At 48.0% G+C, this 14,395-nt stretch overlaps 1 protein-coding gene across 9 annotated transcripts in view; it reads right to left on the bottom strand.

The window, feature by feature from the left end:
- The window catches only part of SCHIP1 (schwannomin interacting protein 1), a 149,304-nt gene that overhangs the window by 63,386 nt on the left and 71,523 nt on the right, over positions 1-14,395 (bottom strand). For 2 of the 9 annotated variants that reach the window (XM_070509743.1, XM_070509744.1), the window contains exon 2: positions 9,812-9,906. The exons of the other annotated variants lie outside the window; for them this stretch is intronic. In XM_070509743.1, coding sequence (XP_070365844.1) covers positions 9,812-9,870 — 59 coding nt within the window. In that variant the 5' untranslated portion in view covers positions 9,871-9,906. The remainder of the gene's footprint in view (positions 1-9,811; positions 9,907-14,395) is intronic. 9 annotated transcript variants of the gene reach the window in all.

Genomic DNA, 14,395 nt, shown 5'->3' with positions numbered 1-14,395 from the left:
AAGCAGCAAAGAGAGCCTCTTTCGGACACGTAAGCTGGGCTGACAAAGCGTTCACTTCTCCATGCTTGGGCTTTCCCACCCCTTCCTAAGAAAGCCAAGACAGAAATCAGCAGTCCTGTCCAGGTCCAGGTCCAGGGCCTTGTGGACAGCTGTCTGCCTCACTCCCACCCCTCCTCTCCCTCAGCTGAGAGGACCCGAAGGGACAGAAGTGTTGGCTTGTTTTCATTCCTGACATTCAATCAAAGCTAACCTAAAGCACAAAACTAGGAAAATAAACACGGTCCATTATGCACAGACACCATGCCTCCTCCCCTCCCTGCCTGACTCCTGGGTAACTGGGGTGTGAGGCCACTGGCGAGGCACACGGCGCCTTTGCAGTGGGAACTCACACTGATGGTTGAAGCTACTTGTGTTTTGTTTTGAGGTTTTTAAAATCAAATTCATTTTCCAAAGGACAAAAGTGGTTTCTCCAGCAGAGCTGTCACTACAACTGAGGCGATTGGACCTTTAATCCTAATTTTAGATGGTGTAAGGTTATGAAACATTTTAAAAGAAATTTAGCACCATTCACTCACGGCTGCCCTGATTTGATAGTTTCAATAGTTGCTTGATTTAGTTCCCAAATTGTTATAAAAAAATGAAGTGCATGCAGCCTTACGCTTTGTGAATTAGAGGGTAAACATGTTCTAAAAACATAAATCAGATTATGTCACATCTTGACTTAAAACTCTTCAGGGGTTTCCCACAACATTTAGGATAAAATCCGAAATCCCTAAGGCTGCTGCGGGCTCTGATTCACCCTCCAGATTTCCTTTGCACCTCTCACAATCTTGTCGACTTAGCTCTGGGCACACTGGCTGCCTTTCAGTTCCCTGGAAAAGCCAAGCTCGTCCCTGCCTCAGGGCCTTCGCACGAGCTATGTCTCATCCCGGACACCCTTCCCCCTCCATTCGAGTAACTTCTCTTGCTTAAAGTTGGAGGACTTTCCTTAGCTCCCAATCTAAATAAGGTCTTGCCTCAAATTCGCTTAACGTACTGTGTTTTCTTTCTTAGCATTTACCACAATTTGTAACTATTAGGTCGTGGGACTTGTAATGTCAATCTGCTCCACTAGACTGCGTGCTCCCGGAGAGAGCAGGGGCTGTGTGCCTCACATCTACCACTGTACATTCTGCATCCAGCACATTGCCAGGCTCATGGTCGGTGTTCAAATATTTGAATGAATGAATGAATGAATGAATGAAATTCTTGGCGTTCTCTCACATCAGGACCTTGGGATGCAGGGTAGGGGCGTGCCTGCAGCTGGCTGTATGAGTTCCACTCACGGCTGCAGCAGAGCTGGTCTAGAGGCCATGTCCTCGTCTCTAGACAGGGTAAAGCGTCGCCTGGACAGCTAAGTGGCTGGCTGCCAGCTTGTGAGCTGAGCCCGGGGAGGCCTTTGGGCTGCGTCTCCCTCCTCGCCGTGAACTGTGGTTTCGGCTGGCTCAAGAGGCACCCTCGGCTTGCAGGTCTGCCTCAGGGCAGGGCTGACTGCCAGCTGGGCCTGAGGACAAAATGGCCATCTACAGCTGCCCGTTTAAGGTTAACACTAACCTGCATCCAGCAGACCACTGCCCCAATCCAGTTCAAAATTAGTAAGGAAAAAAAAAACAGCCTCGTGTTTTTTCCCTTCTCAGTTTGCCACCTTGTGTGGTGGATTTCTGGTTCCAGGAGATAGCCTGGCAAAAAACGCAGATAATCTGATACTCTCAACTTGTGTACCCCAAAAAAGGATGGTGATAGACGGTCAGATAATGGTGAGAATTCTTATATTTAAGGAATGATAAAGTGCCCCAACTAGTTTTCTAATCAAAAGAAAGGATGGAAAATGACCAGCAGGAAGGGGAACCGGGTTTGGGAAGGATCGGTACTTCTGCATTTGTCTGCCTACCATGGACATGCAGGCTGAGGGAAAAAGGCAAAAAAAGAAAAAATGAGCATGTTTGCTTTCTTAGAGGAAAACAAAAACAACAGCTAAAAACAAGCAATAACATAAAATTCAGGCTGTGGCTTTCCAGAAAGCATTCTAACGTTTGAGAATTGCTGGATGTGGCTTGAGTGTCTTATCCACATGCTTCTGTCTGCAGAACCATTTGCTATTCCCTCCTACAGCACCATGACCGATGTGATTTCCACAGCAGAAGTACTGACGTTTCAGTACTGCAGGTACTTGCTTGCCCTGTGCTGGTGAAAAACTAATCCTGAAGCCGGACCCAGTGGGAGGAGTACAGGTCTGGGGCTGCTGAATCCAGAAGGCCAGCAGACCCTTCCTCTAGCGCCAGGCACCGCAATCTGGGTGTGAGGGCACAGCTGTGCAGGCCCCTACCTTCCCAGACTCACTGAACGTTGACCATCCCCAAATGACAGGTCCGTCTGGAATGAAGCCCTGCCCTGCTAGTGTCATCTCCCTCTCTTTCCTCAGCCCAAGGCTACTGTTCTTACACGTGCGCACTAAGGAAACCAATGCCTCCTGTAAAGACAGTGAGAGTGCTCCTACATCCAGGTGCGAAATGCTCCTACAGAAGGACTCAATGCTCTGTTTCCATGAATGACAACAATTCGGTCATGCTTCACTTGGAGTTAAGAATAACTTTCAGATTTTCAACTTATTAATACATAAGTTGAAATGACAATAAATGAAGAACCCTCCTGAAAGTGATGCTAGTTCTTCTTGTTGAAAAAAAAAAGACTGAGAAATTGGGAGTTCATAAAGTTTTAGAGTCACTCAATTGTTTTTATTTACAAATGATACAGTTAAGTGTTTTTCATTATTTTCAAATACCCTTCATTGCTGAAATGTTGACACGTGGATGGGATGATCAATCAAATGACCTGACCCCGCCGTGGTCATGTTCTACTCATAATTTGTTTTTTTAGGGGTTGGAATAGGCACAGGGCCAGCTACACGCTTTGCAAGGCCTTGCAGGAAATGAAAATGGGGACCCTTTGTTCAAAAACTAAGAATGTCAGGATGGCAACAGCAGAGCAGTAAGCCAAGAGCTTGGCCCCTCAAAGCCTGGGGCCCTGAGTGACAGCAGAAGATACAGATCGATGAAGCCGGTCCTGGGTGGTAGATGGGGGAAGAGAGAGGAACCAGACATACAGGCATTTAGTTTGAGAATTAGTTTCAGTTTTGAAAGAAGAAAGTATCTTTGACTTTTGGCATGCAAACACCAATGGAAAGACATAACTTCCTTCAGTATGACAGGAAACGAAATTTCAGAGGTTGCTGAGGAGGAGAGGAGGGCAATGACCTTTACCAAGCACCTACCGTACACCTGCCGCTGGCCCCAAGCTGGCCCTGACACTGTCCCATTCTTTCTTGCTCCAGCATAGGACTAATGCCACAGTATAGAAGCAGAACCTAACTGAGGTCAGTGATGAGTTTAAGCTTAGTGGCTTCAGGCTTAGAAAGCACAGGTTAAGAGATGCAGACACTACAGGACACCTGGAGGCATTCTGTAATTCTAGATGAGATTTCTTTCTTGGTCTACATCCTCCACTTAAGACCACCTACCCCCTACTGCTATCAGCCCACAGACCCCAGAGATCCGTGTGCTCTGGGCGAGAACTCCTCCCCTCTCTCCGACACTAGCAGCTTCCCCTCCACTGTCTGTCTTGGAAACCATCTAGCCTTACCTCCAGAGGCTTTTTGCTCCTATTGATGCTCCTGCAACTCCCACGTCATCCGTCATCGACCTGCGTGCCTTCCTACAGGGCTCTGAACAACACCTCGCAGGCCCCATCTCCTCCTCCTCCCCCAGTCCTCCACCGCCTTTCCAGTGGGCCCTCTTCTTGGAACATTCCCTTCCCCGTCCTGCTCCAACAGGAATGTGTAGGCACTGTCTCCCCCATAGCTCTTTCAAGTGATGGCTGTTTTCTCTCCTACCTCCTTCTTGCCAAAGGGCCTGTTGGATGGGTAGGGGTCTTCCTTGCTACTCTTTCGTTCCCAGACAACTTTTCCTCCTCCCTAACACTCTGCTCTGACTCTCCTACCATCAGTCTCCTGACACCACCCCTAGTGAGCCCCCCGAGTTAGCCCTGCTGTTTGCAGTCACCCATTCCTGCCCCAGGTTACTATGCTTCATGCCTTCCAGAGTCACTTTCCATGGTGAATTCTGTTATAAAGCCTGGGAATTTCCATGTCTGCTGGATGATTCCTGCAATATCTTGGCCTGTGAATTTCTTGACTTCATTCTTCTTCCATTCTATCTCAGTTACATGCCCTCCCATAGTCACGTCCTGACCTCGCCATCGCCACCAACTTTCCGCCTTCCAAAGTTTCATCTTCAAGCCTCCTGTTCTCCAATCACCTCACCTTGTCATTCCGGCTAACTTTCTCCAGTGCCCTGATGTCAATAATTCTTCAACTGCACTAGACCCTGCATCCCACGTGCTGTCCACCTTTCCACCAGCCCTCACCCCCATATGTCCTCCTCGCTCTGCATCTTAGATTCCACGGCCCATCCTCACAACCACCAACTCCCGCACTCCATCTCACTTGGTCCTCTCACTTCACGCGTGCTTGGTTATATCCCAACTGCAGATGAATTCAGCTCTTTGCCACGCTGTGCCTGTTCCCAGGCTGACGTATGTGGCTGCAGCAAACACACACACACGCTAACTGCTCTCACTGTAAATCATGACCACTTGCCCTACCTGTGCCCTGGTGCTGGCGCTGCCCACTCTCCGTGTTTCTCAGCCCGTCCACTCCCACACTCTCTACACAACCACAACAGTCCCTGAAAGAGCTGTCGAGATTTACTGTCCACACTTTCTCTCTCCCATTTATTCTCGTTTGCACACCCTCCAGTAGGGTGTGTCCTCACCATGCCATTGAAACAGCCAACCTTCCTAAACCCCAAGAGCCATTCCCAGTCTTCCTCATGTTAGATCCACGAGCAACGTTCAACACAGTCGGCTTCCAGGACAACGTTCTCTCCTGTGCTTTCCCTGCATTAAAAGTCCGTCCTCTGCTGAGCCCTCCTCCTCTCTCCCACTGTTTACCCACTGGAGCTGTGATGTCCAATAGGGTAACCACTAGCTACATGTGGCTATTTAAATTTCAATTAAATATAAGAAAAAATTCAGTTTGTCAGTTGCACTTGTCATGTTTTCAGTGCTCAACAGCCACATCTGTCTAGTGGCAATCATACTGGACGGTGCAGACAGAGAACATCCCCATCACGCAGCAAGCTCTGTTGGCCCGCGCAGCACTGGAACGTGCAAGGCGCAGTCCTCCAGTTTCTCTTCTCTCTGAACTCACCCTCTCGGAAATGTCATCCCGGCTCTTGGCTGGTGACTCCAAAACTTCTCTCTCTAGCCCGGACTCCAGACTCCTTCATCTGCCTGCCTGCCTACCATTTACACTTGCATGTTTAACAGGCATCTTAAATTCATCATGCCTAAAACCAGCTGCTGGCCTCTCCCGATCCCTGGATCTCCCACCCACGTCTTCCCCATTTCCCTATACGGCAGCTCCACCCTTCTGGTGGACCAGGCCTAAGATCTGGGGGTCAGCCTTGACTCTTCCTGGCTCCTCACATCCCACAACCTGCCAGCAAATCCTCTTTGGCTGAACCTTCAAATGCGCCCAGGGCCTGCCCACTTCTCAGCTCCTCCACTGCTACCCTTCTGCTCTGACCCAGCACGGTCTCTCAGTGGGGTCACTGCAAAGCTCTGCGACCCGCACTGCTCTGTCCTCCCAGCCTCCACAGAACAGCCAGGGTGATTCTCACAAAAGATCGTCTGATTACAGCGCTTCTCAGGTCTGCTCAAAACCCTCTCATTGCCTCCACCCTGCTCTGAGCAGAAGCCAAAGTGCTGCTCTGAGTCTGCAGAGGCCTCTCCCATCTGCCTCCAGCGCCAAGGGAGCCAGCTTCCCGGGCCTCACGCAGCCCTCGGCCTCTGCGCTCTCCGCCCTGCCTGGGACTCTCCGGCCCCAGAGAGCCTGTGAGGTATGCCCAGCCTTTCTCCAGATCCCTCCTCACGCGGCGCCAGCAGCGAGGCCTTCCCTGACGCCAGTCCACAGCCGTGCTCCCGCCTGCACCTCTCTCCTGCCCCAGACCCCCACCTCTGCTCCGGGCTCCCCCAGGGCACTCCCCACACTGCACCCCCACAGCTGTCCTTGTGTGGCCGTGGTTCAACTCGGGCTCGCGTCGCCTAGGACGGCGGGCCATCCCCAGATCTCCAGCAGTCACTCCATGAACGCCTCTTGAGCCAACCGTCAGACACAGGCACATATTTCCCTTCTTTTCTTACTTTTCCTCAGGTTTTAGTTACTTTGCTTGAGTAACTACCTCCACCCCATTAGGGTAAAATTCATTTAGTTTCAGACAGAATCAAAGCTCACGATTTTTAAATATTCTATACTGATAGACTCATTTGAAAATATATACACATCTATATTTTTCTTTAAGAATGACTTGTCTGTAATTGTAATTTTTAGAAATTTTAGTCATTTCCTTTCACAGGAAGAAATCACAATTTTGAGTGTTTCATCTCGGCGCCTGACCCATCTTTAAGCGGCAGAAGTTCCGTATCTGATTCAGGTGGGTACGGGGAGGAAAGGCAGAAAACCTCGATTCTAAAACTAGTTTGCTCTCACTCTGAGAAAATCACTTTCAACTACAGAATTAACATTAGGGTTGCCCTCCTGGGGCCAGAGAAGCCTTCTCACAGAATGATTACCTGGAGTCTGCTCAGGGTTGAGAACGGCCAGCAGCAGAGTTCTCCAGGTCACCAGGCGTGCGACCCTGGTCACCAGCACGACCTGCATTCAAACCCCTGAGTAACTGACTGACCCCAAGCAAGAGCGGCTGGCCCAGGGAGAGGCGGCTCCCAGGAGGGGGTACCCGAGCCATCTGCCCTGAGCTCAGGGTACCAGGTAGGGGGCTAGGCTCCAACCTGAGCCCCAGGCCTCACCTAGGGAGACAGGAAGAGAAAAGCAAGTGGGGAAGAATCCGTGTGAGGGCCCCAGGCCCCATTCAGCCTCCTGGCGGCCTCCCTGTGCTACTGGCCTATGGGACAAAGAGTGGGAGGCAGAGCCTAGAGAGACTGCCTGGCTGTCTTTTTTTTTTGAGGAGGAGGATTAGCTCTGAGCTAACATCTGCTGCCAATCCTCCTCTTTTTGCTGAGGAAGACTGGCCCTGAGCTAACATTCGTACCCATTTTCCTCTACTTTATAGGTGGGACGCCTGCCACAGCATGGCTTGACAAGCGGTGCCACGTCCATACCCAGGATCCAAACCGGCGAACCCCAGGGCCGCCGAAGCAGAACGTGCGCACTTAACTGCTGCGCCACCTGGCCGGCTAGTTACAGCTTTTCAACTGGTTTTTATCCCTAGGACCCCACTGTTAGACACAGCACTGTGACTGGGGCCGTGGGATAGGAGCACTGAAGGTGCCGCCTCGGCGGGACATGCTTTCTGTACTTCGCATCATCTCGCCCTCGATCGCAGTCGCCCTTCATCCACTCCTGTCCTGCTGACGGTCTCCCACGGACTTGGGAAACGCTCTGTCGCTGGTTACCATCGAGGGGGTGGTCTGTCTGACTTTCGGGTGTATGTCGAGCCTTCAGCTGACTAGTTGCTGAAGGTCTCACCATCCAGGAGAGAGGGAGGGGACCACACCCGTGTTCTCAGCGAGGCCTCCCGGACGCGGCACGCTGTCAGGGGGTGTGCGCAAGGAGGACGACGCAATGCAGGCACTCGGGGAGTCTCGGAGGCTGCCCTCCTGACGCCACTCAACAGGCTTCGACGCCGAGCCCGCAGAATCCTGCGCACAGTACACTCAGTTCCTCGTCTGTAGTCATAAAGAAGCTTCAGTTGAAAAGAAGTAATAATCCGCTCTGTAATTCACCTTAGGGTCACCAGGGTTATGGGAAGTGTGATCTAATCGGCAGTAAGAAGGCGTTCTTTCTATAGTAATCCACGGGGAAAACAGGCCAGACTGTAGGCCTTCTTAAAAAGTCAGACCGGACGTACAGATACGGGCAAACGCTCAGAATGGCCACACAAAAGTGGAAAATGACTCTAACCCGGCTAAGCACTTCCCAGAGTGCCCTTCTTTCCCCGGGAAGCAGACCCACTCCAGCGTCCGTGGCGCTTCAGCGACAGCGAAGGCTCCTGGAACCTGCTCAGGGCTGCTCTCACGGGCGGCCCGCCCCACCCCGCCGGCCACCCCACCAGCCAGGCGTGGCAATCATTCTTAATCCGCAAAGGAAGTTTCTTCCCCGAGTATGAGTTATATTCTTGATTCCATGGACTGCTCTTAGCTTAGTTTTATTCATTATAGATATTTAATTCCTTCACATATTTATTGAGTGCTTAAGGTGAGGCAGGAATGTTAATAGGTACAAAGAATAGAAATGAAATAAGACATACCCCCACTATCCTTGGTTAGGGCACCTGCCCAAGCGTGGGGGAGGGAGGGTCAGCAAGGATTTTCTGGAGGGGGGTGGCTGAGGGGAGTTTCAAGGATGCGCAGGGGTTACCTGGGTAGGTGGAGAGCAGTGTGAACAGGGTGGAGAAAACATTTCAGGCAGATGGCACAGCACAAGCAGAGGCGCGGAAGCTAGAAACAGTGTGGATCAGGCAGGTCAGCACATTGGTTCTGCAGGAGCCTCAGAGAGCACCAAGAAATGAGACCAGAGATCAGCAGGACCCAGATATGGGAGGCCTCCAATGCCAAATTCAGGAGGTTAGTTTCACTCTGAAGAAGTCATTCCAGGATGTGAGAAGGAGACCCACCTGAATAGGCAGACAGATAGACAGAGGGAGGGACTGAAGCGAGCAGGGCTGCAGGCTGGAGGCCGGGTGGGAGGGGCTGTAGTGGCTGGGGTCAGAGTTAAAGGCATTTGTAGAACTGAGGAGCGTCACTCGACGGGAAGGGGAACAATTTGAGACATTTAGAAGGTACAAGTGCCCAGACTTGGTGACTGATTGGTTATAGGACATGAAGACCAGGCAGGAGTCACGCGTGCGTTGGTGGAGGCCACTGCCACTATCTGAGACGGAGGGTACCAGCACAGACCCAAGTTAGAGGAGAAGATGATGCTGAGTTAGTTTTGAACACACTGCACTTGAGAGGGTTTATATAATTCATTCTCTCACTGTCTTCAAAAAGTAAAGCAACATATAACTAACTATGGCCTAAAATAAAGGCAGAAAATGCTGTCCAATGGATGACATCACTAATCCATCACAGCACCCTCGCTCACACAGCCCAGACACACCTTCAGCATCCTTCTCAACACACTGCTCTATCCCCACAAGGCAGCCACCGTATGCTTCAGCACAACGTGGGGGCCACCACCAGTCGAAAGGAGAGATCACACCTTGGAAACCCATGTTTCCCCCAATCTAAAGGCTTGAGAGAGTGTCATTCTTTAAAAGATGCGTGTCAAGATTTGGAGGTATCCCTGAAGTGAATTGTACCTTCCAAATTTAAATAAGCAAGACCATATTGATCTTGAGTACCAGAGTCATTGGGAATTCCTAACATATTTCTGAGAAATTCCTAACTTGGTTTCAGGTCAGGCAGGGAGGCCATGGTGATCAACAGAATCCAGGCTAACATTTAACTGCCCGCTCTGTGACGGGCCAGGGTTTCTCAAGATGACTTCAGCAGCACACAAGCCTATTAGATGCTCCCTGGAAGGTGTCGGGTATGGCAAAGGTCTTCCTGATGAGTTAAGGTAAGACAATTTGGATTACATCCCTTCCTCGAGACCACAAGGCACAGCAGTATATTAAAGACTGAGAAATCCTACCGTAAAGAAATCCATTTATCCGAGTGTAGCCTTGCACCATCCAGAGTTCTTTTGGCCATGGAAGCCTCCTGTCACATGACACCAATGAAATGCCCCTGAAATTAGGAATATTTCAATCCTCAAAACATATCCATTTTCCAAATGAGGAAGAGAAGCTCTAAAATCACTCAGGTAGAAAGCTGGCAGGGACATCTTAAATTCCAATCTCCCCTTTCAGGCTTCAGAGCCTGAGTCACAGGGTCACTGTTAAAGGTCAGGGCTGATGTCTATTACATTCACCTTACAAAGGGAATGTCAAGGTCAGCTCCAGTATTCTCACTGGGCAACATCCACAGCAGGTGGGCCAGCTAAGGCTTTCCTGCGGCGTTCCCTATCAAGACTTTCAAAGTCCTCCGCCATCAGCCCCTTTCTTCTATGCTCTTTAAACACTCTACAGTCGTCCCCCCTTATCTGCAGGGGAGAAGTTCCAAGACCCCCAGTGGACGCCTGAAGCCATGGATAGTACTGACCCCTATATGCCTATACTGCGTTTTCCCTATACATACATACCTACGACAAAGTTTAACTTATCAATTAGGCCCTGTAAGAGATTAACAACAATAATAATCACCACGGCAGACGATTTTTTTTCTTTCCTTATTAAGTCGAGAACTTTCACCTTTTCACTTAAAGGAAGCACTTTACAGCTTCTCTGGCATATCCAAACTGCCAGCATCACTCCTCTTGAGCTTTGTGGCCATTAGGAAGTAAGATAAGGGTGACTTGAACACCGTGGATGAAGGGGTACTACCGTGTTCTGTTTCCTCTCTGCTGCACCCCGAGGCGAGTCCCTGCCTCCAGGCCTTTGCTCGAGCTTTTCCTCTGCCTGGAAAACTGGGAGGTGTCTGGTGCAGTTTGGTTCCCCAGGAAGTGGACTCTGAGGGGGCGCTCACCTGCAGGAGCTTTGTGGAGGGGTGCTCTGGGGACCAAGCCCGAGAGGGAGTAAAGGAAGGAAGACAGGGCAGAGAGGAGGCTGAATTCTGATGCGGCCTCACTGATGCTCTGGAGCTGGGCTGGCCCTTCCGAGTTGACCTAAGCTGGGAGGAAGGCCACGCCTGTATGTGTTAGCACCAACTAACACTGGATTTGGGCTGCCCCTAAGACGGGGCACGACCTTGGGCAAGGCCACAGGCAATCCCCAGAGAGGGTCTCAGATGAGAACTGTCAGCTGCCAACATTCCCAGCAGCTGAGGGGAATGGAAGCTTCACTTCTGTGGTGGGGGGGGAGGGGGGACGGAGGGTGTCTTGGGTCTGGGCTGCCTGACAGTGTCCTCTGCATCGTTCAGGTCCCACTTCCTACTCACTTACCCAGGTCCATACAGTTGTCTGCATTCTGTAGACACCAAGAGAGCTGAGTGCCTGGGCTGTGGGCTCTATTACACTAATTTCACTTTCAGCATGTTTCATGGCTTTTATCTCCCTACCTAGACTGCAAAGCCCCCCAAAAGTTTTATATTTCTCTTATGTCATTAGCAGGGGTTAAAAAGTGATCAATAATCAATAATATATGTAGCAAAAAGAGTAAAGAATTGGGAGCCTGCAATCTTAATTTTAAATCCCAGAATTGCCACTGACGTATGTATAAAATTACACACATCACTTAATTTCTGTGAATCTTAGTTTCATCATGTATAATGCGGGAATAATAAAAATCCTTATTTTACCCAAGCTCCAGGTTGCTATGAGAACAATAAGATGGTGAATTGAAAATTCTTTGCAAACTAATAAACTAAACCAGTGATTTCCCATGTTGAATACTAGACACTCATTAAAGGGAAAAAAGATTGGGCCAACACGAGTGGTTAAGTTCGCACGTTCCGCTGCAGGCGGCCCAGTGTTTCGTTGGTTCGAATCCTGGGCGCAGACATGGCACAGCTCATCAAACCACGCTGAGGCGGCGTCCCACATGCCACAACTAGAAGGACCCACAACGAAGAATATACAACTACGTACTGGGGGGCTTTGGGGATAAAAAGGAAAAAAATAAAATCTTTAAAAAAAAAAAAAAGATTGGGCCAATAAATGTAAAACTAGGTCTAAATTCTTCATGCTGATAACACATTAAATATAAACAAATTTACAAATAAATATAAACAAAAATGATATACAATTGATTTCAATCAACAAATATTGAGTTATTGTGGCAGATGCTGCTGCTTTATTGGCTTTTATACATATGGTACTAACTATACGACAAAGATTCCTTTGGGCTGGACATGCCTGTATTTGGTGTGCCATTCAATAATTCCATTTTCTCAACACTTATCTCCACTTTCGACACTGTGAGCCGATCATTTCTACAAGGCACCATGACATCATCTGCCTGCACATAAAATATCATTTATGTATGTTAAGTCCACTTCTATTCCTTTAATTTTCTATTTTATTTGCCAATTAGAACATCAGGATTTCAATTTAGCAGAAGTCCATAAAACAGTGACCTTAAAAATTAACGAACAAAAGAAGTACGAGACTTAGACACTGAAAACTACAAAATATTGCTGAGAGGAATTAAAGAAGACTGAACTAAATGGAGAGACACTCTATACTCACGGGTCGGAGGACTCAATATTACCAAGATGGCAATTCTCCTCAAATTGATCTATAGATTCAACACAATTCCTATCAAAAGTTCAATTGGCAGAAATTGACAGATTGACAGTCTGACCCTAAAATTTATATAGAAATGCAAAGGACTCAAAAAAGCCAAAACAATCTGGAAAAAGAGCAAAGTTGGAGAACTTACACTTCCCAATTTCAAAACTTACTATAAAGGTACATTAATCAAGACAGGATGAACATATGGATAAATGGAGTAGAAGTGAGAATCCAGAGATAAACTCTCACATTTATAATCCATTGACTTTTGACAAAAGTGCCAAGGTAACTCAATGGGGGAAAGGACAGTCTTTCCAAGAGTGCTGGAACCACTGGATACCTGCCTGCAAAAAGGTGAATTTATGTACTTACCTCCCATCATACACAAAAATGAACTCGACACTGATCACCAACTAACGTTAGGGCTAAAACTATAAAACTTTTAGAAGAAAATATAGAAGATCTTTTGTGGCCATGGGTTAGAGTTCTTAAACACAACACCAAAAGCGTGATCCATAAAAGAAAAAACTGACAAAACAGACTTCATTAAATTAAACCTTTTGTGCTTCAAAAATTACCAATAATAAAATGAAAAGATAAACCCCAATCTGGGAGAAAATATGTACAAATATTACTTCTGATAAAGGATGTATATCCAGAATATATAAAGATCTCTTACAAGTCAATAAGACAAACAAATCAATTTAAAAATGGGATAATAAGCACATGAAAAGATGCTCTGCATCATTAGTCATTAAGGCAATGAAAGTCACCCATGAGATACCGCTTCACGCCCACTGGAATTGGCATAATCAAGAAGACACGATAATTATTGGTGAGGATGTGGAAAAACTGGAACTCTCATACATTGCTGGTGGGAATGTGAGATGATGCAGCCACTTTAAAAAACAGTTTACAAGTTTCCTAAAAAAATTAAATATAAATTTACCGTGTGACCCTGCAATTCCATTCATAAGTATCTACCCAAGAGAAATGAAAATGTGTGTCTCACAAAGACCTGGATGGGCTCTTAGCAGCATCACTCATAATATCAACAGAGTAGAACGCACGTCCATCAACTGGTGAATGGAGAAACACAATGTGGGGTAGCCATATGTGGAATGCTATCCAGCAATCAGAAGCAACCAACTACTGATACGAGCTGCAGTGGGACGAACCTCCAAATCAGAAGCTAAGTGAAAGGAGCCCGATGCAAAAGATTATGCACTGCACAATTCCACTTATGGGAGCTGTCCAGAACAGCCACCTGTAAGGGACAGAGGGCCGACCAGGGGTTGCCTGGAGCCGGGAAAGGACTGGGGATTGATGGTCAATGGGCAGGCAGGACCTTTTGACAGTGATGGAAATTTTCTAAATTTGGATTGTGGTGATGTTAGCTTATCAAAACCATTGAATTGTATGTTTAAAACAGGTGAATTCTGAGCCAGCCCCAACAGTCTAGCGGTTAAGGTTTGGTGTTCTCACCGCTGTGGTGCCCAGAACCACACCACTCGTCTGTCAGCAGCCATGCTGTGGTGGTGGCTCACATAGAGGAACCAGAAGGACTGACAACTAGGATATACAACCATGCACTGGGGCCTTGGGGAGGGAAAAAGAAGACTGGAACAGATGTTTGCTCAGGGCGCATCCTTCCCTGTTTTTTTTTAAAAAACAAAATCCTGATTTGTCTTCTTGGATGTGGCCAGGTCATGGAGATTTAAAAAACAGGAGAATTTTATGGCATGCAAGTTATATCTCAATAAAGCTAATTAAAAAATTAGGGAGCATACTATTTCTATATAACGAGGTATTTGTCTATAGATAGCAAAGGCCAGGGCTGTTAGGATTTTTTTTGTAATCATTAGAGACCCAGACTCTCCATCTTAAGCCATCCCTAGCATGCATCCTTGCCCTCAGGGTCCATAACTTGATCTCCTTCAGGCTAAG

The sequence above is a fragment of the Equus asinus genome, chromosome 5 (genome assembly GCF_041296235.1).
Source record: "Equus asinus isolate D_3611 breed Donkey chromosome 5, EquAss-T2T_v2, whole genome shotgun sequence".
Taxonomy (NCBI): domain Eukaryota; kingdom Metazoa; phylum Chordata; class Mammalia; order Perissodactyla; family Equidae; genus Equus; species Equus asinus.
Note: the sequence above shows the minus strand (reverse complement) of the source record. Positions and strands in the feature narration are given on the sequence as shown.